The sequence below is a fragment of the Mercenaria mercenaria genome, chromosome 13, assembly GCF_021730395.1.
Source record: "Mercenaria mercenaria strain notata chromosome 13, MADL_Memer_1, whole genome shotgun sequence".
Classification (NCBI taxonomy): Eukaryota; Metazoa; Mollusca; class Bivalvia; order Venerida; family Veneridae; genus Mercenaria; species Mercenaria mercenaria.
In genome coordinates this window covers 48075037-48100937 of record NC_069373.1, presented here as the reverse complement: position 1 = coordinate 48100937, position 25901 = coordinate 48075037, and the positions used below count along the sequence as shown (strand labels likewise).

Genomic DNA, 25901 nt, shown 5'->3' with positions numbered 1-25901 from the left:
GTACTGCTGTCAGCGAAGTCATATAAATTATATAATTAATTGAAAAGGAAAAAATGTGCTCGCTAATGGGCCCGAAGCAGCGATTTCCCGCATTCGAGCCAAATGCTGTAACCACTGAGCCACAGATACGATCGATAAGAGTGTGTTTCACTTACAATACTAGTAATGATATTTAGACACTTTACCAAAATTTCTTTCCGTAAAACATACGGATAGCACCGAAGTTGGGCCGAATATTAAAATATCGAATGCACAGAGCGTGTAATGTATGCATATTTGACAGGTTAAAAAGGTAGCACAATAACTTAGTGAAATGGACTTTGGAGTGTATATTACACAAATTAATAAGTTTAAATAAAAAGTAAGAACATAGTGTTTGTACATAGCTGAAAACTGCTTAATGTGCACAGATAGTTCAAGTAGAAAAAAAGTTTAAGGTTGTTATGCACGTTTGCTAAACCGGAAGTAATGGTGTAACGTCATATATCCGGGTACCTTGATAAATTCTGGATTCTCGGTATACAATGATGAAAGTCGGTGTCTGAAGTTATGGCAATCCATAAATTTAGTTAAACGACAACAGTGTTACCATCTTTCTATAGATAAAACGTTTCATATGATAAATAATATCAAATAATGTCTTCAAGTCAGTGTGCAATATGCGAAACTATCATGGGCAAATATCTCAAACACATGCATACGGACACATACATTTTATTTCACGGTATTATCGACCATATGTTTATTTACGACTGAGATTTTGTACTAAAATCTACACTGTAAAAAATTGGACTCGCGGTAATTTTCTCAAAACTGCGATTTTCTCAAAGATGCCAATTATGAAAGCTTGTGTGATGTCAAGATTTTTTCAGACCAGTCTAGCAAAAAATCAAGCAAACGGTCCTTTTTTTATTTGCTGATTTAAAAAAAAAGTATATTCTGAAGTTTTGAAAAATCGGGGTTTAATCGTTTTCTACACTAGAAAAAATATCCAAACGTGCACAATTACCTTAGTTAATAAATATTTTGAAAGAAAATCAAGTTTATAGATTTTGACCGCTCCTATCAACCAAAGCAAGGCGGTGTTGTGTCGAAGGTTCGTAATCCAATATCAAATATTAAGCCTATTATATACTTTACTATAAATAGTAACAAAAAAGCCGTGTAAAACGGTCATTATGGCCTGTGTTGACGAATCCATAATGGCGCAGTGCGCCTCACGCGCCATAATCATAATGGCCCCGGGTAACCGGAACGTCGGCGCGCTCTGATGTTGACGTCATGTAGCAACGTTATTATGGCGGTTGAAAGGGCGCCGAATCATTTTTAGATCGACTGTCAAATACTGATGGCATTGTTGATAAAAAGCAATAAAAATAATGCTTTTAAGTTTTTGGAAAATATGTGAAATGAAAATACCAAGATAAATATGAAGCGAACGTATATAATAAAAAGGCCAATAAACGGCTGGTTGTGCCTTCTAGCCATAATGGCACACCTAGTTTCATAATGGCCCCCGGGCTAAAGCCCTCGGTCAATTATGACTCTAGGTGTACCATATTATGGCAAGAAGACACAACCCAGTCGTATATTAACCTCTTATTAATAAACCGTCGTATCGCAGTTTCAAGTTACTTTGAAACAATTAACAGTCGCGTGATATCAACATCCTCATCTTATTCTAAGAAAAATCCGGGTTGCAAAAATTCCTAGAACTACAGAAAAATCATTTTCATTCTTGAGAGTCGTGTTTATTTGTACATTTAAGAATTTAATCTGACCTCTAAGCTTAACAAGATAGGCGGCATCTGCTTCTGTTCAGATCCGGCTGTCGAAACAAAACAACATTAATGTTAATCTATTTTTAGATGATACGTATTTTATATATCAGAGTTTAATTTATGCGCAGACATTTATACAAAATGCGTGGAGTGTTTTTGACGGCGTTTATTTTCATTTCTTTTGGATTATCTTTACTGTATGCAGGTGAGTTAAATTCTCTTTTCTCTCATACTAGTAGTAAAGGTAGAACTTGAAACATGTACTATTTCTTTCTACAATGAGCAATAAACCAATCTGTTCAAAACTTAATATATACTAAAACTATTCGTGAATGAATACTTGATAATTTTGCAAGAATGATTTAGAAATGGACATTGAACATCGTTTTCTTAATGGACGTCTTGGAAAATCACATTCGCAAATAGTTCTTGTTACACTGTAGATGTTGATAAAAAAATTAACAAATTGTCTATAATATGGTCGAATAAAATGTATACTGCCCATATTAAATACTCGTGAATGTTCGTTAACATCTTCGTGCGTGTTCTTGTTTATATCTTGAAAATATTTATTCTAGAATAAGCTATATAGTTCACCGATGACATGGTAGCACAGTGGTAAGATCTCTGGCCCACGCACGTTACCGTAGGTTCGGTTCGGTTTTGATGTGTAATTATAATTTAATCGATGTGGCTTTCAATTTCGGATTTTGTTTTATGTAACAGCCCACATTTTTCATGATTGTTACAGTATTCATTTTAAGATCGGGTCATTTTATTACAACGTATTAAAGCTATAGTCAACGCAAATATGTTCGATATTTCTTACAACGGATGACTGCCATGTATATGAAAGAATGTTGAATACTTGTGTTTTTTCTTCCAAAACTTAACCAACAAAAATCATGATAAACTTGGCAATTTTTCGCCTGATAAGTTTGCAGACAATAATTACTTTAGCGTCTGCCATAAGACTCGAACCAGAAATCCAATGATAAGGAGCTGAACGCTTTGTCTACATATTAATTACACACTCGTTTAAAAACTCTATTCAGTTTCAATGGAACCTAAAACGTCAATATTTTTCCATATTGACGTTCAAATTCATATCGGGTGTGTGACGTCAGTTCATGATTGTCGTCGCGTTTAAAAGTTCATTAAAGACGGTATTTTCAATTTCACTCGGGCTTAATAACAGATTTATATATGTAACTTTAACATGCGTATGTAATAAAAAAATTATTAGATTTGCATCAAGAAATATGCATTCGTTCTTTCTCGGAATGATAAATGCGCTCCTAATGTCGCGCAGAACTAGTGAAATTGTAAATATCTTCGTTAAAGAACTTTTTAACGCGACGACATGCACAAATGACTTCACGCTCCCGATATGAAATTTGAAGGCCAATGTGGAAAAATATTGAAGTTTCAGGTTCCACTGTAATAAGCCATAATATCGTGTTGATCCTAGTTTACACTTGTAGGTAAAGTATACGCCGCATAAACTATGGAACAAATATGTGTTGAGCGATTCTTGTCCTGCGTCACAAACTATAGTGTCATTGTTTAGGGATCTATGTCTTTCACCTCAGTTTTACTAATCCCTTCATTCAGAGATTGGTAGTTTACACTACCCTTTCTGTGCACAATCCGGGGGAAAAGGGCCGGTTTATGACAACAATTACAGTATGGGCCTTGCTCCTGACACTATGGCTTTACACAATTATGGAAACATCGACTTGGAGGGGTTTTGTGCAGGGATGTGTTCAAGTCTCCTGTTGTGATGGATAGACCAGAAGGGGCACGTTGTGCCAGAGTCTCACTTGTGGGTCTGGTTTAGGCTTGCTAACTCTTATTCAGTAAATGGACGTGTGGATTTGGTTAAGGGGCGGCAAGATCTATTTATCTCCAGTGTGAGACTGCAGTCTCTAAAGCTGATGGTAGATACGGCTGTGCAGCCTTTATTTAACCACAACAACCTGAGTCCCTTCCAGAAGGGATTTGGTATTTTGGGACCTGTCGCGGGACCAGTCTGGTTTAAGCAATGGAGATTATTGGTCTAGAGGCCTGGGGAAAGGGACTCCGGGTCATGGATCACTTACTTTGGATCCTCTTTCAGATACTGGTCAGCATAGGCAAAGCCCAGTCCGGCAATAGACGCAGAGACTGCGTCCATCCGTTTGGGGTCTTCACAGCTTCCTGGGCATCCCAGGTTTATCCTTGTGAAAGATGCAGAAACTACGTCCATCTGTCCGCCAAGCTTTCCAGAGAACCCAGGTTTCTCAGATTTGTATGTTTTGCTACGTATCTTGGCTGTGTTTTAGAAATTTAGGACAAAATGGGTTTCCCATAGTACACATTAGTATGAGTATGACAGTCCCATCCCCGGGTTTTGCAGCACCGTAATAATTTGGTATGTTTCTCCGTGCAACCCAGGAGTTTACGAACTATTGCAGTATGTGTATCACCTGGTATGCATTAGTGTCACTAATATGGTCCTTGCTCTGGGTATCCCAGGGCCTTAATAATTTGGTATGTTTTTCTAGGCAACCCAGAAGTTTATGAACTTAAGTCAGGGTATCACATGACCTTAATTCGTGTTATTACAAGATATGTGTGGAATAACTGCTTATTTATAGTAATTAACCCACTGGCACCAGAACAGAAAGAAAATGCCTCTGTACATGTTATACCTTACCCCTAGGTATTCTATAAGAACCATGGTCATGGACGGGAAAGTATACTAGCCCGTTTCAATCGCGCATTTCATACCTAAAACACGCAGTTCGGTAAATGTACTATGGATATCAAACAAGTGGTAATTTATCTTCCATTGTGTAACGGTCACATTTCTTCAATACATCTTACCTTAGAAAAACAACGCGTAATTTTAGTTATTTCAACGTTACACAAAAAGAACTTGCTTGAACTTCCCTGGTGAAGTTCCGTTCTAGTTTACAAAACCATTCTGATTGGCTGTTGTGACAATGTATATCAGTCGTCATTTTACTACACGTGTTTGCTAAAAAATGAAAATGCAGCATAAATGTGTAAAATGTATAAAATAAACAGAACAGATGCAGACCAATGTACGTTTTCAAATTAAAGATTGAAGATGAATTTCATTCATCATTTCTAGTTTTAGTGTAAAATTGTGATTTTTTTTAAATTCTGATTTTATTTGTTTACATATCGCCAAACATGTGCACACTGCCGTGACCTCTAGACCGGATGTTCATAAGGGAAGGTCAAGCAAGTTTTTTCTGTAAGGTTGACGAAAGCATAAAATATGTTGATAATCTCAGCAGTATGGAATATTGAGACAATGTGACTGGTGCAAGATGGAAGATAAATTATCGCTTGTTTATTATACTAGGTACTCATTCACCGAACTGCGCGTTTAAGTTGAGAAATGTACGATTGAAACGGGTCAGTATATTTTCCCCTTCATGACCATGGTTCTTATAGAATACCTAGGGGTAAGGTATAACATGTACAGAGGCATTTTCTTTCTGTTCTGGTGCCAGTGAATTAACCTTCCATTTGGGGAATCTCGTCTGTTTTAAGAAGAAAGTCCTCGTGGTCTGCTTCGCATTAGATGTATAATCGTAATTGGTCAAACCTCCATGTTAATTATCCAGCAGGGTAACCCTGTTACGCCTGATTCTGCAAGGAATCTATTTGTGGCCTCCCAGGCCTCCTTCACACACACTTGTCTTGTCGCCCTTGTTGTCCACCTTATAGAACGGGGGAGTGGGGGGAGTGAGTGTAGTGGGAATGCAGTTAAAGGTTACCAAGGTCACTGTCAGAGGTCACAGGAGGAACAGCCAGTCAGCGAAGAGGATCGACATCACATGGCCAGGAGGACCAATCGTTGACCAGGAGTATCTCTCTCGACCAGACTCCATTGAATGCAGTTGTATTTATCATCAACAACCAAAAGCTAAGGTCATCTGCCTGTTAGCGTTAGAAACCTCTTCCGCCCCAATAGGAGTGTCGACCCTGGTATAGTAAATATCATTTTCACTTCAAGGTCAAGGTCACACTTAGTGGTCAAAGGTCATACCTTCGGGTTTATATTGCTCTGCATTGCGGTGTTCATGTTATTTATTTGTACTTATGATAATTATGATATGCAGTCATATTGGTACATGCAAAGAGCTATATATTCTTAAAATATTTATATAATACATGTATTGTCTAATGAATTATAAAATATATATGCATTTGTTTGATAATGTTGTTCATGTCTGTTGATGTTAATTTATAGTCCAATGTATAAAAATCCTAACCATATGTGTAATACCAAAATTTTATTTTTTTTAATAAAAATAGTCATATTTTGGAAAGGTAACGTATTATTCGTGACATATTGAAACAATTAACTCTGGGGGTAGTTGTATTATAATTATATTAATTATTTAACTGTGTATTGGCCATTATCATTATTTTATAACTTAAAAAACATCAATTATGTTGATTTATTTTTTAATGTTCTAGTAATTTCAAACAGAGTAACGTAAGTTACGGATAATACATAACATTTGTTCACCTAAAATGATATGTACATATGACAATTTCAATTTTAAATACATAAACATATGTAAATGTCTTGTTTATTATGATTAATTGGTAACGTATTTTAAATCTCCGTAACTCGTTAAAACCCCGACGGAAACTTGCAAACTTTTGTCTGTGAATGCCAACTACCATATGGTTTAAGAAAATTATAGTGTTGAAAATTCCTCCCTGGGTGTGTGTGTGTGGGGGGGGGGGGGGGGGGGGGGGGGGGGAAAGGTGAGCAGGGTCCATTATCAGCTCAAGGTCTATTAATTAAATTCTATTGTAAAAACAAATAGCTCTACCAGACTTGGTAGATCTAGATCTAGATTTTTCCTTGACGATATCATTGTACCCATAGGTCAAGTTTACTGCTACTTGTATATATTTCTTGGTTGTTATGTAACTATTGTCAGCAGTCGTACACTCTCAATTAAGATATGTAAGTATGCATATTCTACAAAATAACTAGGACCTAGGACATATGATCTACAGCAACAACAAAAAAATACAGTGCTGTGCTCAAGAATAAATTGATGCGTCACAATTTAATTTGTATTCTAAAATCATATTAATTATTTACTGCCTTTTAGCGTACTACACTACATGTATCATATTTAGTGATGTCTTATGGCGGTCACACGAAGAAATTGAACTCGCGACTAGACGAGCTAATTCTGATGTAGTGTACACTGACAAATCTTTTTGTTCAACAGAATCATGAAATTGAAAATATATATATTTTTTTGTGATTTGCTGTTCTGAAAACGTTAAAATGACAAATAAATCTGTTTGAATTTATAATGACAGGTCGTTGGTCAGAATGGCAAGACCTGACAATCTGTACAGCGAAGCCATGCAGATGCAGAGGATACGGGAGACGAGAAAAATGTGAAAGTGGGAAAAAGTAAGTACTTTTAGGTCGAAACGCTTGTAGTATGCCCGAGTTTCCTAAAAGAAAGGCCAGTTTGAACTGTTTTTCATGTACTTGAAACAATGTTATGTTTATTGATGATATGAATGCTGTAAAATTATTTAATTTATTGGGCATGGATTTTAATGGTTCGGGTAAATAGGTCTTAAAATGGCGGATTTTGATGTTAATTTGTGTGTTCTTTAGGATCCAGTGCCGTGATTGTTGCACAGAATCTACGAAATAATAAGTCGTCGCGAATATGTATGTGAATTGGTTGGTCAGCTGTCGCCTTTTCTTGTAACAATTTGAACCAAACGACAGCGTGAATTGGCCGACTAACTGCCCCTTTTTCAAATAACAGTTTGAACCGAACAGGATGGGTGAATTGGTTGATCAGGTTTCGCCTTTTCTTGTAACAATTTGAACCAAAACGACAGAGTGCATTGATTGATCACATATCGCATTTTCTTGTAACAGTTTGAACCAAAGCGACAGAATGAATTTGTCGACTAACTGCCCCCTTTTTTATAACAATTTGAACCAAACCGGCTGGGTAAATTGGTTGATAGGCTTTCTCATTTTCTCGTAACGACTTGAAACAAACATACATGGTTAATTGGTCAGTCATCTGCCTTTTCTCGTAACGATTTGAAGTAAACTGGCAAGGTGAATATCTTGCTGTGGTGGCGCTCGTAACGATTTGGAGATTGTGTATCCATAGACAATTCATCACTGGGTATAGATATGGAGACAATATAAAGACTTTTGAATCAAATCAAAAAATCATTGTTCTGTTCAAGTGGAAATACCACTATCATTGCTAGGTTAAACTACTTAGAATAGTCAGGGGAGGTAACTAGAGTCACGGATTGGGACTAGGTAAAGTGATGAAAAGAGTATATCGATGTACGAAAGTCTCGGCTACATAAGTCAAAACGCTTGAATTTATAGGTCACAGACAGGTAAATAGTTTTCCCTATATATTCTTTATAAAACTGACATTTTTTAAAGAGCTACCAAACATAGCTAGACCCATTTCAGAGAACAAATCATTACCTCATTTTAAAGAGTTATGATAAAACTGGTATAAAATGAAGAGAAAAGTAGGCGTCATGTATCTTCTAAGAGAGATTTCTCTGGTCACATTTGTATACTGTAAAATCACATCAAAATCACACTGCTGTGACCTGGAAGTACTACTCATACTACAATTGAGCTTCACTTCACAAATACAATCTGCTCTCCCGTTTTTCCTACCCAAATGTCAAAAATACATCCACAATGAAATTTAAACGGAAACTAGCTTTAATTTAGACCTCTGTTGCCATGCTAAGTGAAACATTAGTGTTCAAATATCTGGCAGCCGTTACGCGACTAGACCAGATGGCTCCTTTACTTTAGTTAGGCCTATGGATGTTTCTCATTGCAGAGTTGATGCAGCCGTTCTGCGCCTGCGCGGAATTATTATCCATTGGAGCGCACGGCAAAATTACTCATTTGTTTGCATGTCCGCACGCATTTAGGGTATCAAATGCATAATATACTGACTAGAGGTTAGGGTTAGTATCACCATGGTTACAAAATATATACATTTAAGATATTTTCTTTCAAATTTAGTTAATCCGGTATATACCGGAGTCTGTAATATATCACAGGTGCACCAACTCTGTATTTAGTCACAGCCTAGGCCTATAGGTACATAGGATAACGTCATCTTGAATAACATGTACCTTCAAAAATTTTATGACATCAGTTCCTCTTAAACGACGTCAAAAATTTTCCCGTAATTTATTTTAGCCGTACAAACTTTATTCTATCCCTGTTATTTTGGTATATGTATCATATTAATTTACCAAAAATGATAAAAATGACATTTATTCAAAATGGTAACAGAATTATTTGGACACCCTGTATTAGAATTATAGCGTCGTGAACACAATTCAGTCACTAAAAATTATTCATAACATTGTGAGAACTATTCAGTAGTGTTCGCGGCTCTACTGAGTAATTTTTAATTCTTTTACTCTTTTAATTGTTGCACCGTGAATATTTTAAATTTAAGGGAGAGAGGGATTATTTTTCAAGAGATTGGTTAAAATCTAATTTGTACCCTCCTTTCGGTGGTCTCTAGTATGAAATAATACAGGAATTTCGCGCAATCAGAAGTGTTCCTCTTGCAAAGGGTTTTGAAAAGCTTAACTGGGAGATGTCTTACAATGTCAGTATTATTAAAACAAGCAAGCACAGTTTTTAAGTTATATAAGTGACACATCTAATCGCAGGGTAGAGATTCGCACGTGTATCCGGGAAGATAGGGACACATCTAAATGCCGGTCAGAGTATGGAATTGGTGCGATCAGATTGAATAATAGATGCAGAAACATAAATGTATGCCCAGGTAACATTTGTTCTACTCCGTGTTACAGTCCGTGTTACAGTGTATATCAAGTGACTGTAGGAAATAGGTAGAGGTTGAAGGTCAGTAATTCAAATCCTTCTTTGTTTCATATAAAGAACGACAGCTTATGTGTTTACGTATCTTTATAGAACATCACTTTTTCCTACACCTATTTTTTTGTTTTTGTTTCTTTTATTATCATTTTAATTCTCTGTAAGAAACTCCACACCTTTGTATTTAATATTTGTTAGGAAAAGACCGCCATACATGTAGCATGTTTCCATATTTATTCCATTCTGTTCTGTATACTTACTATGTTAAATGTACATGTATACAAGCAACAGGCTATGATTAAATCGAAATGTCCCTAAAAAGTAAAGTTGATCATGTAGCACTAGCCGTCTTATTTCTGCTTAAGAATTTTGTTTGTTGTTTAAAACATGCAGGATGGTCCGACTGGATTCCAGCTGAGAACTGTGACTGCCAAAGGGAAATTCAATTGGTCAGAAGGCTATGCAACAATCCAGCCCCTATTCATCCGGATGTTCTCTGTTTTGACGGTATGGTTTTTACCTTTTTAGGCCACATAAGCGTGAAGTGCTTACGTATTGGGTACTGTTATCGTTTCATTCGTCGATGTTAAGCCGTAAACATTCTTAGTTGTGGCTAGCACATTTTTAACCAATCTTCATGAAACATATGAAGAACATAGACGACTACAAAATAAAAAAGTTCTGTAAATAAAAGGAACAAAATTACATAATTGTTAATTTGCACATTGTTAACAGATACATTTATATCTCCATGAAACTTTGAAAAATATATATTGCTACAAAATCTCGGAGAAGATAATAAACAAGAATGCCGCAAACAAATAGACGACATGGTCCTTGACTTAGTCACAACTGACAATATGTTAGCTTGTAAACACATGAGAGGCCACGTCTTAAGTTATCCTTGTGAAACTTAAACAGACTTATACGGTTATAATATCATAGACAGGTTAAATAATGAATAATATTGCATAAGTTGGACCAGTTACATACCCCCTGAACTTATTGAAAATGCTGCATTTCATATCATTAACATATACAGGCAAAAGTTCCTTAGTAAATGTCAAAGAATGAATAGTCATAGATTTGATATAAATCATTATCCAGACACAGTTAATTCTCAAGGACATACTACCCAGGATTTCTCTTATGCCAATTGATAAAGTAGCTAATCATTGGAAAATGCTTTTAAAAGAGACTTCCTGGGTGTATCGTTTGGGCACCGTGTCTCCACAAAGAATATGAATTCAGAAATTTTGTATTAATGCCTTGCAAAAATACCTGTTATATATTAATGTTGGGTATATTCCGTAATCAATTTTACTGGTGCCTTCCCTTAACTATTGCACTTATACTGCATTTTTTTCACCAGTATTTATATATCATACTATGATCCTTTTTATGATTTTTCAGCCAAGCTCTTTGTTAAATTTTGACGTTATCGTCATTAACGTCGTTTGATGTGACGTTACTTCCTTTGTTATGTTTATTTTGAACCCTGAAGAAGGGTAATGTAGCCGAAACGTTGGTGAAAATTAAAGTGACTTGTTAAAAAAAGTTTTTGTAGTTTTGACTACTTGTAATACCTATATATATATTAGTATTAAATTGTCATGAATCTGTTACAAAATGTACAGAGTTGTGCCAATAAGTAAACGTCCGAACGTCACGTCATGACCGAGCTCTTTGTAAGGGGAGTAAATGCTTCTATAAGATGCATATATCTGACAAGTTCGATATTGGACAAACTTACATCAATTACAGTCGTGTTATGGCCAAATTGTTATATTTTCACATTCCTATACTGAAAACCAACATTGTTGTACGTGTAAATTTAATTATCTCGTTTTTAACAACGTCATACTGATCGTAAGCTGGTACATGTAATACTGTAAATTAATATATTGGAAAGAAATTTATATAAGCGCTACTAGCTTGTTTTCCAATCCATGTATTTGAACTGTGAAAATTTGTTGTACATGTTATGTGTATGTTTACTATTATTATGTCTCAAAATAAATATCGTTTAAACTAAAACCTACATTCGGGCGAGTGATATATGGCCACCATGATCATCTTGTTGACTTCAGCCAGGCTGTGGGAATTTTATCTGTTTGCAATGGTTATCTAATAAAGTTATCAACTTACTAACTTTTTAAACCGGAAGACATACAGAATGAATATTTTTCTGAAAGACTAAAATTTATTTACCATTTAGTACGGTAAGGTGATCATATTTAGCCTACAAATAATGACACAACAGTTGCAAGTAAAACTAATGCGTTATGATCAAATAATATGAGCCGCGCCATGAGAAAAGCAACATAGTGGGTTTGCGACCAGCATGGATCCAGACCAGCCTGCGCATTCGCGCAGTCTGGTCAGGATCCATGCTGTTCGCTTTTAAAGCCTATTGGAATTGGAGAAACTGTTAGCGAACAGCATGAATCCTGACCAGACTGCGCGGATGCGCAGGCTGGTCTGGATCCATGCTGGTCGCAAACCCACTATGTTGCTTTTCTCATGGCGTGGCTCACATATATTTTATTTTAATTTTAACTTTAATTTTTCCATGTAAAGTTTTTGAAAATATAACACATTAACAGTATACGCAAAATACAGCTCTGCAGTATTGTACCTGCCCAGCTTGCATGAAGAACTATTAAAGGTTTATTACCCTTGATAGACCGATTAGATTGTCTCCCTTACTTTCGCTGTCTTTCAGAAAATACTGACGAGATGATTAGAGAGCAGGAGAGACTGGAACCTTGCCACTGTACAGGTAGGATTTTCATGTTGAATTTCTTAATAATTATTTAACATTTTTCAATTAGATTTGATTATTTTTAATTTGAATGAAAAATCTTAAAACTTGCGGTCCCGAATTCTAGTGATGATATGATTAAAGCACGTGTCTAAGCAATTTTGTGTCTACGCCTTCTTACAGTAAATATTTCATAGACGGTTGTTTTAGTTAGAGTCGGTTGCTTAGAAAATATCTCGTCATATGTACACAAGTTGTAACCTCTTTTGAGAAAATTTTAAAATCTTGTGTATACATTAATAAACGATTATGCATAATTCGTATATAGTGTATTTGTATAGCTTTGTTATTTCATATTAACTTTCACTAGGCGCTTAGTTATATATATATATATATATATATATATATATATATATATATATATATATACGGTCATAATATCATAGACAGATTAAATAATGAATAATACTGCATAAATTGTATATATATATATAGTATAAACTTTCTTAATGGTACTATCTCCAAGGAGCATACACCCCTTTGTAAATCAGATATTTTCCATCTCATTTGATAGAACTGCTAGTAAATTAACCTCTCCAGAGCAGCAATCTCTTTGCAACAAACATATTTTACTCGTCCAAACAGTGCCTGCTATATAGAGGTTGCTTTGTACTCATCTACATCGCAGTTGCACATTTGCTTCGCATTTATATTAAGTTTTTATCTGTCAATGACATTTATAAGCTTATGTATACCTCTTTGTTGCAGAGGAAGAAAAAAGGGCAAGAGCAACAACAACAACCACCACCACCACCACCACGACTACACCACTGCCTACAACGCCACTTCCGGTATTTTTGACAACAATTTAAACCAATTTGCCTGTGTCGTTTTATTGTTTTTTTCCTCAATTTTCCGCAATTCATTTTCATAAATTTTGCAGTCATAGCGGTATCTTTTGAAGCGGTGTTTGCTATAAGCGTTTAACATCACGGGAATTAACGGCGTTATACGAACTTTTCCGAATTGTGTTATGTGATTGGTTCTTTTCGCGATCTATGGTATTCTGTATCATAGTTTTTGCGCGATTACAAGTATCTCGTCAAAATATGTTTGTACTTCGAAACGAGTGCAACGGCCTGTATTTCATTCTGACAATTTTGCAGTACGCTATCTCACAATTATACACCTGAATACAAAGTATATGGGGGCTAATTTGGGCTCAGCCTTGTCCGTCCGTTGTTCTGTCTGTCTATTCATTATGTTCACTCCATATGTTCTTCAACCTCTCGGAAGATTTTCCTAAACTTAGCATCAGTCATTAGTGCGTACAACCTAAGTCACGTAGTTCAAGCTATGAGATCAAAGATCAAAAACCCAATTTCGTTCCCGATCCACATTGTCTAAACCGTATGAAAGTTCACATGGTTCAAGGTCAAGGCCACACTTAGAGATCAAATGTCGAACAGCAAAACTTCGTTCCCGCTTCGTATCTTCTAACAACTGAGAATATTTTCATTAAACTCCAGTTGTTTATTTCAACAAGTCGACACTTAGAGCAAACACCCAGTGTCACGAGGTCTAAGATCAAGGTGAAACTTGGTCATATATTTCCTCTAAAACGGTCCTTAGGCTTGAAAGATAACTCTCATATTTTTTTTTCATATTCTTAGAATATTGGCACAATCGAAAATATCTGAATCTTATGTTAAATTTGCAATATGACTAAAATCCATGAAGATCTGACGATGGCCTTCGCCACGTGACCGTATCGGGTTTCCGAAAGCGGTATTTATTATTGTTCAGCCAATGAAATCGCTTGTTTATATTAACGTAGGCTCGACCGTCATAATGACGCCTAAAATAAAAGAATTTAAACTTAAACAAGTGGGCATTTTTCACGAAATAATGAGCGGGTTAACTTCAGTTCGGCGGTCAGAAGAATTGCAAGCGCGTGCACTGACCTCCAGATTTTGGATAAAAAATTATCTTTCTTTCAAATGGAAGTTTGGTCATATTATGAACATTTGCATATGGATTTTTGTTTCTAAACTATTTAAAAATGCCCCGTCGTGAATCGAACCCGGATCGCCGCAGCAATAAAGAAGTTTTACTCTGTCGTTACCAACAACGCAATGGAGGATTTAGTGTTCAATGCGAGTGAAATATAGATGTTTATTATATACAATGTACCTATATAAATTCTGTCAAAAATACAGCTTGCATTTCACAAGGAAATACGAACAGGCTGAAAAAAGTCGTATTGTACCTTCAAAAAATCCCGTTTTGTACCTCACGTTTTGTATGTTGCCGGACTACTTTCATAATTATGCGTGAGCTGACACAGTAATATAAATAGCGCAAAAAATCACTCATTTCAACATTAACAAACATTTAAGATTTCGTTCGATTACAAATAAACAAACAAAAATGCGGAGGTATATAACAAAAGGTTCATTGCAACAGTAGCTAGATATGGGATTTTGTATTCGGCTCTCGTAGATTATGCAAAGACGGATCACACTCGGCGCATGCCCAGGTCGAGTAACTGCTATAATAACCCTATTTTATTATCGAGGCAGCTTACCTCAAGTAAAGCGTTACAAGCGTTTTTCAATTTTCATCGTAAAAAGTAGTTAAAATACATGTAACTAATTCTCATGTCTTTCCGTAACATACAGTCTGTCAGTAATTAAGTTTCAAAGCTTTCTTAAGAAATAAAGCATTAATTTCACGCCCATAGCTCTTGAGAATATATATATATATATATATATATATATATATATATATATATATATATATATATATATATATGTTTTGGACTTCTACTTTCACTTTCAAAATTTTGAAAGTAAGGCATTGATTGGTCAGTGGAAAGCTCGCAAAAGGTGACCTCCGATGCGTAGCGTTATTAAGGAGATGATTTTAATCAGATTGTAAAACTTGTAGCCCGACCATTTTGCTTTTATAGTTTGTGTGTCAATATAAAATATAGTATTGTTTTCTATATAAAAAGGCATTGAAATAATCATATTAAATGATTAAATAGAAAAAAATAGGAATGAACTCGTGAAAATGATCGTGTTCGCTATATATGTATTGCTGTTCACTGCGCCCTATATAGGCATATGTATTACTTTCATTTTGACCAGTGATGGTAATTTCTATCGATGTTAATTAAATACATCCTAAGTTCGTCCGTTTAGTGAAGGCCGCCGCAATGACGACTAACGCTATGACGTACTAATTTTGACATTCAATTCAGTGCATGTATTGCGTGATAACGCACAGTTTCAGTCTTATCTTTTTAATATATATAGATCTAGGAAATTAAATCCGTTGGTATCCGTATGCACTGAATTGAATGTCAAAATTAGTACGTCATTTTTTTTCTGAATTTCATTTTTTACTGATTTCATTGTTCATTTGTTCACCAAATGGTCTCTCTTCAGTAACACGAACTGCCTCTAACACAATGTAACAAGTCCCGAACCTATCCCTTAGGCTATCGCAGTTCGATAAGTATTGAAACGGTAGTTATTTATATAGTGAAGAAGTTTTATCAACTTAAATGAAAAAAGACATCAACCTCCCTAATTTATGATACTTATCACTAAGAAATATTTCCAACGTCATTTTTTTTATAATTGGATCTTGATGTAACGGTTTCCTTACGGTATTTAAAACTTGAGATTTTTTCGCTCAAAATATAATCATAATATAGTATAAAACTGGGCGTGCATAAAAAGACAGTTACGTTAACATTTCACCCGAATATTTGTAGAGTAATCATAAATCAGTATAATTATATTTTATTAGATATCGTCGCCAAAGTTCGAAAATGGCGGAATTCAAGTTTTGGCGCGAAATGGTTTATCTAATTTTTCCTTTGACTTCTGTCTCCCGCCTTCTGTGCGAAAATAGCGGAACTCTAGTCCAATCATAAAGTGGTTTTATTAACATGTGACAAATCGGCGAAAAATCGTTGGATAGCTTGAGTGACCGTCGAAAATGGCGTAAGTCGGGCTACTTTCCTGGTTGCGTTTGATAGAGTGTTTTTCTTGTGGGAATAAAGTTTTATTAAAACAATTGGATTTTATAGTAGCAAGTAAGTGTTTTTCTGTATCTATATGATGTTTATAAGGTATATTCGTAGCATAAAGAAGCAAACTAAAAGAATATTTTGTTTGAGTTATGTTTACGTAGTAGATCCAGCTTTATGAATGTAGTTTTCTATGCAAACCTATTGAAAATTTAAATATGTCAAGGACACTCTTTGTTATTTTCCAAGAAACCTGTACTAAGCAAAGTTTTGCACGAAAACTCGAGATACGACTGTATATGTATCGGTTTAGTTAGGAAAAAATATGAGATACGCCATTTTCGCATAACAAAATTCCCGAGATAAGCCATTTTTTCATTAATTGTAAGTTCGCGAAGAGATCATTTTCGGGACATGATTTAACAGTTTGTGTAAAAATTACTTTTCCGTGCAACGGTTAATATTCATCTATTTGCTGTTTCGACATAGATCTTTAAGAAAGAATAATTTACAGTTCAGAATAACACATAAACCTTTTCTTTCAGGTATATCTACATTGAACCATGCTATGGAGAGCAATGATCGCTGCTGGCTTTTGACTTTACCCGATTTTGTTCTTGTGACAGTATTAAGATTTATTTCCATTGATGAACTCCTTAAGTCTGTATGCCTAACCTGTAAAAGACTGCATTCCATAATTGAAAGACATTCAGTTTTGTGGAGAAATTTTAGTCCGGATTTCTGTTTCGACTTAAGGCAAGAAGATCTGCAAAGAATTCTAGAACACTCGATTACCTTCACTGAATTCATTGTTCCATTTGCAACATTTAAGTGTGATACACCGACCATTGATTTCCTATTCACAACAAAGTTGTGCAGTGCCAAAAAACTGGTTTGGCTAGATATAACATCATGTGAACTTTCAACATTGTGCTTTCTAAAGCTCTTGCCAAACATTAGATTTCTGAACATTTCGGAGTGCAAGAATCTGGTTGATGCAGACTTTCAAGTGATCAAATCATGTGAAAAAATAGATCAGTTGTATGTTTCTTTTACAAATATAAAAGCGGAAACAATTGTGAGTTTATGCGAAGTTATTTCCATGACTGTTCTCGATGTGTCAGGTGTTCCGCTGAAAATTGCTGATTGTGCAAAAGTACTCAAACCTGAACTTCTGTTTTTTAATTTGACCTTAGATATTGGAGAAGATGAGCAGTTATTTTATGAAGCAGTGCGCGATTACACGGGTTGCAGTATTCATTTAGTGAGACTTTAGAGACAGATACAGTAACGATGTTTTCTAGGGGTAGACTTATTCTTAACTTGTCGATGGAAAAGGCCAAACAGCAAAGTGTTAATCCAGCCAATACGCAGTTAACTATAAAAGGTAATGATATTACAAAGAAGAGTATGGTTCAAGAATCCATCAGTTCAGATCAAGATATGACCAAAACAAGTACGGTTCTGGAATCTGCGAGTTCAGATCAAGGAAGTAAAGCTTATAGAGAAACCAATAAAACATGTATTAGTTTCAGACGTGCAAAAGAAATTGAAAAAGAAATCTCAAGTGAAACCATCCATAGTCAAGTTGTTACTCCTGAAAGTGTAGCAAAAAGTATAGATCAGAAAATTGACGACAATAATAACAGTATTTTAACCGATCAAGAATTGTTCAGTGACACTGATAGCTATGACCTTGATGATGATGTTAGAGACACGGATTGGGAATTACCAAAGGAAACTGATTCAGATAAAAGTGACGTTGAGGACATAACGTCAAATAATGAACCACACGAAATTGACAATAAGGCAATTCAAAGTTGCCAAGAAGATACACTTAATACCACAAAATCAATAAAGAAGAGAACGAATGCTTCTCAGAAGCAAATTCACAAGAGGAGGCGAATGCAAGGTGAAAGCTACCTTGGGATAAAAAAGAACGAACACGGCGTTAAGAAACACTCCGTAGAAAAGTCAAGTCGGATTCTTTGTCCCAGAAATTGTACAAAGAGGTGTGATAGAAATTCGAAATTTCGAAATTGTAGATTAATCGATGAAGAAACACGAAAAGATATATTTGAAACATTCTGGAAGCGAATGGAATGGAAGGAGAAAAAACTGTATGTCGTCAATCTAGTTGAGAAATCTAAATGCGCCCAAAGAACAACTAGCGGAAGCAGTCGACGAAACTTCAGTTACAGGTATTACCTGTGGAAAGGACATGATAGAATTTGTGTCTGCAAAAAAAATGTTCACATCAACCCTAGGCGCCAGTGAAAAAACGATCTTGAACTGGCTTACAGATGTGAAATGTGGCTCACCAAAACCCCAAACCACACGTCCAAGTTCTGCATCATTGTCTAGAACTTCAGCCAAAGAATTTCTTGAATCGCTTCCCAAGGTCCCTTCTCATTATTGTCGTGCAAACACTTCAAAGCTATACCTTGAACCATTATTTACTAGTTTGAGTGACGTGTATCGCGAGTATTGTTCTCAATGTGCTGTGAATGGTAAAAAGCCTTACAACAATACTGGATTTAATGAACTGTTCCATGAAATGAATTTAGCTTTATGGCAACCGAAGAAGGACCAATGTGACATTTGTTGCTCTTACGAGACTGGCAATTCAGACGAAGCGTCATATCAGACACACATCAAACGAAAGGAGGATGCGCGTGAATCAAAATCAAAAGATAAAGAGGAAGCTAAAAGAGATAATTCACTCAAAGTATTTACACTAGATCTTCAGAGTTTACTTCTATGTCCCAGGCTCCAAGCAAGTAGTTTATATTATAAAACTAAACTCTCATGTCATAACTTCACTGTTTATGACTTAGTTACAGGCGATGTTACTTGTTACTTTTGGAACGAGGCTGAGGGAGACCTAACCGCAAACTCCTTTACATCATGCATAATAGATTTTTTAAATTCACTTGACCTGCACTGCTTGAAAAGGATCATTATCTATAGTGATGGTTGTGGCTATCAGAATCGGAATTCTATACTGTCTAACGCATTGCTGCTTTTTGCAGTGAAAAATAACATTGAAGTTGAACAAAAGTACCTTGAAAAAGGACATACGCAGATGGAATGTGACAGCATTCATAGCACAATTGAGAGACGAATTAAAAAGAAGCCTGTGTATGTCCCACAAAATTATGTAGAGCTTATTAGAGAAGCTCGTAAAACGCCAGGGCCGTATACTGTCAAGTACTTGGACCATACGTTTTTTAAAGATTATGCGTCCCTGAATTATTATCCGTCCATAAGACCGGCAACTGGTACTGGATCAGCCACAGTGACAGATATAAGGGTTCTCAAATATACCCCAGACGGGAAGATCCTGTGTAAAATAATCTATGGTGACAACTTCCAAGATGTTCCTAAAGCAAGATCTGCCAGATCTCGAACACCATGTAGAGAAGACACTGTGGTCCAATTACACCAGTCACGGCTGAAAATTAGAAAAACTAAATATGAACACCTTCAACAGCTAAAAGCTGTTATACCTTCAGATTATCACAGTTATTATGATTTGCTTCCACATCTGTAGTCAGTAGAAATACAATTATATTAATGTTACTGTCATGTTCAAATATATCGGCATAGATTTTACAGTTTGCTCAGACGATAGTCAAGAATATCATTATCATAATCTTATTAGCGTTAACATTGAAAACACTGTGCTGATTTGAACGGAGCTGTTGGCAACATGTTACCTAAGTTGCATATTTAGACGTGTTTATCGCGATTGTTGTATACTGTATTGATGATTTCTAGTTAATTGTAAAGTAAGATTTACACGTGCATATTTGTACTAACTACGGTTTTGTGATTTCTAGTTACTTGTTTAATAACATTTAATAGCGCAGATGACGCTTATACAAATTACGCTTTGCGATTAAAATGTAAAAGTTTATTAAAATTTACACGTGTACATGCACGTGATAGCTGTACAAACTATGATTTGGTGATTTTTAGTTAATAGTGTTATGACATTTATATAATATGTTTCCGATAGTTGTATTATGGTTTGAAGATTTCTAGTTACTTGATTAATAACATTTACTAGCGCACATGACAGTAAATAACATGTTATGGTGATTTAGAGTTACTAGTTTTGATAGCAGTTACATGCATGTGCACTTGCACATGATAGTTGTACAAACTATAATTAGGCGATAAATAGTCTTGTGACATTTATGTCATGCTCTTACGATAGTTGAACTATGGTTTGTTGATTTACAGTTAATAGTTTAATAACATTTACATGTACACATGACCAAGATAAAGGTACAAACTTACCTTATTCGATTTCTAGTAAATAGGTTAGTATCATCTACATGTACAATCGACAGTTATACCATTTACCACTTGGTCATTATTTTTTGTAAATAGGTAAGTAATAACTTTTTAGCACACAAGAAAGTTTTGGTGGTTTCTGCTTAATAGTTTAATATACATATACATGTGTACATGCACAGAATGGCTAAACAAAATTCACTTTGTGATTTCGAGTTAATAAAACTTAAAACATTTGTTATATTGTCAGTTCATTCTTGTTTATTAGTTTTGGAAGTAGTTGTGTTTTATTCAAAGGGGCCATATGATTGAAAGGTTGTCGTCGCGTGGTATTAAAAAGTCGAATAACGTAACAAGATTAAAAAGTTTTGCATAAATAACATTTGAAATAGATATAAATTGACCTACTAAAACACAAATATTGACAGGAAAAATTACCCATCTCACCTAACTCATAGAAAGCAATGTAATTATGGAGAAAAAATATGCGAAAGTTACGTATCTCATTGAATAAAGCTATTTCACTTATCATATCATATTTGATATGCTGAACATCCGAAGCTATTGTCAAAGACATTCATAATCAATTTTGAAAATGAAATTTTACTTTTTAAAGTAAAGACGCAATTTTTTCTTTCTCCTGAAAACTTTCGTTTTTTGAGTTCCGCCATTTTCGAACTTTGGCGACGATATATTTATTTCTTCCTTTTCCATGCATGACTAATTCATTACAGAATTTCTAGAATTAAACTTTTGCAGTTTCTAATGCATTTAAGTATTATCTGACTAAATTTCGAAAACAAAAGCTGGTACAATGTAGATTTGAAGGCTCACTTGCAAATATGTTGTTAGCTGACTTTTGGACATGGCTGTATTAGATAAGTGCATAAGTTTGTTTGCCAGAACGTCAATACTAATAGTCTGATATCAAATAAATATGATGGGGCATTTTCATTCTCCATTTTAAAGTGTTTTGCAATAATGAAAAAAAATTATAACAATACATATTCTGCGTTTCATTGATGTTTTACTACATATACGAGTCCATGCGATAACTGTTGAAAACTGTCTTTCTTCGCTGTACGTGCCACTGTTCAAAGTGGCCATTGTTTGCTGTACTTGCCCATTGTTCGTTTCACACACCACTGTTAAAAAACGGTCTGTGTTCGCTGTAGGTACCACTGTTTAAAGTGTCCGATGTTTGTTATACGTACTTCTGTTCCAAGTTACTAATATTCACTTCACATACCTCTGTTCAAATCGCCCAACTTTCGCACAAAAATAACATTGTTTTTAGGCACCATGTTAGCTATATGTAACGCTGTTATGATCGATGCTCCCAGTATACACTATCTTAGCATCTGTAAACCACCCGAGGAACTTAATTTGCTGTCACTATGATCTTTCCAGTGTGTTTTACATAGATGATATTACATGAGCGTCTTTCCATATTGAATTTATTAAACGAGTTGAGTAAAATAATAAAACGCGAGGCTCTGTCGAGAATTTTATCAGTTTTATTCAACGAGTTAAATAAGTCACGCATGTAATATCCTATTTATCACATGTTAGCCGTTTCTGCCTAAACGTTGTTTAACTATTATAAACAAGTCAATTTGACCAACGTCTCCTATACTTAAAACGACCTCGACGTCAAAGCTTTATTAGACAAGTGTATTATTAATTTTATTTATTACATACGTTACTACAAAAATAATCCAAAAAAAAAAAAACGTTTAAAACGGTCATTCCGGCCTCTATTGACGAATCCGTAATGGCGCAGTGCGCCTCACCTGCCATAGGTTAGAAACCACCAATTGTTTTCCCATACACTTACAATGTAACATTATGGCGTGCACGGCCTTCCATACATCGAAACAGGTATCTAATTACAAGTTTTTCAAGAACAATCTTAGTTCTACCAAAATATCGGACGAAAAACATTAATAGTGATACTTTATTTAGGTAATTTTCGTGTGAATGAGATGACCCCCTGTTTACATCATTGACATGGCGGGAGAAATTCGTTTAATAAAACTTTTTTTTTCATTTTTTCAATACACATAAAATGTAGCAAATGTGGTCAAAATGTATAATGTATAATAAAATACTGTAAATGTAAGTTTCCTGTACTTTTTTGAATTGGTGGTCTCTGACCCATCATCATAATGGCCCCGGGTAGCCGGAACGTCAGCGCGGTCTGACGTTGACGTCATATAGCAACATCATTATGGCGGGTGAAAGGGTGCTGAATCATTTTCATATCGATTGTCAAATACTGATGGCACTGTTGATGAAAAAATCAATACACATGATGCTTAGGTCCTATAAGTTTGTAAAAAAAAAATGTAAAATGAAAATACCAAGATGAATATGAAGCGAAGGTATATAAAAAGGTCAATAAACAGCTGGTTGTGCCTTCTAGTCGTAATGGCAATGGATGTTATGACACTAGGTGTGCCATTATGGCAAGAAGGCACTAGGAAGCCGTATATTGACCTCTTATTAATGGCTTTATTTCACTCTCGCGACGTCAAACATTAATAAATACAGTAATTATATCTTGTATTTTAGTGCTGTGAAGATGTGTACAGTGAATATTTGGCTGGGTATGATTATCACGAATTGCTAAACATCGACCAAACAACAACAACAACAACAAGTAGACCACTGCCGACAAGGAAACTATCGGCTCTAGAGGTCGAATTGTACGCTGAATACGATTCTATGTTTAACTCACTCCCTGCAGAGGGCTGTAGACCATGTGGAAGTACAACGGACGACTATGACAACGATTACGGATATGACTAAGGCGGTGTCGGTATCTTCGGTTAGAGGCTAATTAATGACTAGTCAGCTCCCCAGATTGTGGACACTTCTGATACCTAGGACAGTGCAACCTTATGAAGTTAGCGCGTATGTCTGGTAGCTGTGTTTCACTACAGTTTTCCATCACACTATGTCTATTGCTGATTCTTAAAACAGACAGAGATAGGAATTTATATGTGATTTTACAAAATTAACCAAAACATAACTTGAACATTTAGTACCAAAGGCATTGTAGAATTTAAACGAAAATGAAAACAAATGTAAATAAATCTTTACCTGCTTTTTAGTTCAATCATATGTTTAACTAATTTATCCCAAAAAAAAAACTTTCACAAAAAGATCGACACGGCAGCTGCAACCTAGCGACATGCCTTGTAACAAAAATGCTAAAGTTCCATAAGGCTTTAACCTTTAGCCTGCTGGCAACAAGTGATTCTGCCTTTGCGACCAGTGCAGACCATGATCAGCCTGCACGTACGTGCAGTCTGATCATGCCCTGCACTGTTCGCTATTCAGTCAGTAAACCCTTTGAATAATAAATGGTATTGCCCAAATTAAATGACGGACCAGTCCATTTTAGAAATTTAGCAGGGTAAAGGTTTTAAAATTGTGTGTTAAAACGTATGGAACAGCTGTCCATATAGATGTTATGCATTAAGTTCTGGTTAGAAAAGCGCTTCTTTTAATGCTGTTCAGTTAATAAAAAGCTGATTTTTTTTTCACGTATGGAAATGTATGTGAATGTAAGCAAAAACTTCATACAAAGTTCAGTAGTTGAATTCCAAGAAACAAGTACACGTGCGTGCACGACTGAAATCCTAAAGAAAACACACGGTGTACAACTTTATATGCTATATAACAATCCTCTAACGTTTAATGATTCTAGGTCAAGTACATTGTGAGATAATTGAACGAACGCAGACTTTTATCTTTTAACTAAGTCAAGAGACATAACTCTTGCAAAGTGAAGTACAAAAAAACCCTAAGGTGCACAAATTCACATGCTGGATAATATTCAAAAAAGGTTTTATGACTCTATATGAAATATTTCATAGGCAGCACAAACTTCCAAGCATTTTATGAGTATTTTTCACTAAGTCAAGTGTCATAACTCTGGTCTGATTGAGTGAAATCCAAAACAGAGCCCCAGGTGCGCAATTTCACATGCTATATAACAATCCCTTAATGTTTTATGAATCTTAGTCGAATTTTATTTGGGATACAAACTTTTATGCCTTTATGAACATTTTGACAATCAAGCACAAAAACTATAATTTGACTCACAGAAATACAAAAAAAATCTCAGGTGCAAAACTTCACATGCTGAATGATATTTCTATAATATACCATGACTCTAGGTCAAATACTTTTTAGACATGTGCGACACAAACTTTTATGGTTTATTTTGCATATTTTGACTAAGTCAATGGCCATAACTATTGTCTGGCTGAGTAACATAACAAAGCCCAAGGTGCACAACTTCACATGCTGAATATTGCTCCTGAAATGTTTCATAATCCTGGTTCAAATATTTTTGAGATACAAACGACACAAGCTTAAGCCCTTTTTATGCATATTTTTGACTACGTCAAGCGCAATAACTTATCCAAATTAAAACCCACCCATGTGCATAACTTTCCGTGCTGAATAACAATCTTTAGAGGTTTGACGACTCTCGGTCAAATACATTTTGAGATATGCACGACACAAATTCGGACAGACTGACAGACGGACAAACAAGGGTAACTCTAAAACTGTAAGTACACCCCTCCCCTCCCCCCGCCCCCCAAAAATGGAGGGAGGGTGGACACAAAAACGTGAGGTATATACGTTTTCAGTCTTTTTTGAATACTGGTTTAGATCTTTTTTGCGGATTTGTTTATTTACCGCCTTGTCCTTCACCTTTCTATGATACCAAATATGTAAAGGGTGTAAAAATGTTAGAAGAGTCATTCATGAATTTAAACATAAGCAATCGAGCTGATTGTAATATTACTGGCGATTTAAGTGTCCGTACTGCAGTTAAAGCAATTGTGTTGTATGAAACACGTTTCAAATGAACTTGAAGCGTATCCACGTATTGATGATTTAATACCACCAAGAGTATCCGTGCGGTAAAAAAAGTAAATGGTTTTGGTCTTGATTTAGAAGCATTTTGTAAGTCTTATAATATTCAGATAGCAAACGAGCGGTTATGTAGTGACAAAGGTAAAGGTGGTTTTACATTATATTGGTCACCTCGATTGTAGTGTTATT

The 25901-nt window shown here is 35.4% G+C and overlaps 1 protein-coding gene across 2 annotated transcripts; it reads left to right on the top strand.

Moving 5' to 3' along the window:
* The first annotated feature begins 1821 nt into the window (after window positions 1-1821).
* LOC123529133 (uncharacterized) lies at window positions 1822-23937 on the top strand. Of its 2 annotated transcripts, none has more exons than XM_045309351.2 (7): window positions 1822-1986; window positions 7152-7248; window positions 9540-9655; window positions 10102-10215; window positions 12434-12490; window positions 13241-13323; window positions 17060-17194. In XM_045309351.2, exons 1-7 carry the CDS (start codon window positions 1902-1904, stop codon window positions 17072-17074), a joined length of 567 nt encoding a protein of 188 aa, XP_045165286.2. In that variant the 5' UTR covers window positions 1822-1901; the 3' UTR covers window positions 17075-17194. The 2 variants fall into 2 exon arrangements, with proteins under 2 accessions (XP_045165286.2, XP_045165285.2); XM_045309350.2 differs by lacking the exon at window positions 17060-17194 and adding an exon at window positions 23391-23937 and having other exon boundaries at window positions 1824-1986.
* The last annotated feature ends 1964 nt before the right edge of the window (window positions 23938-25901 follow it).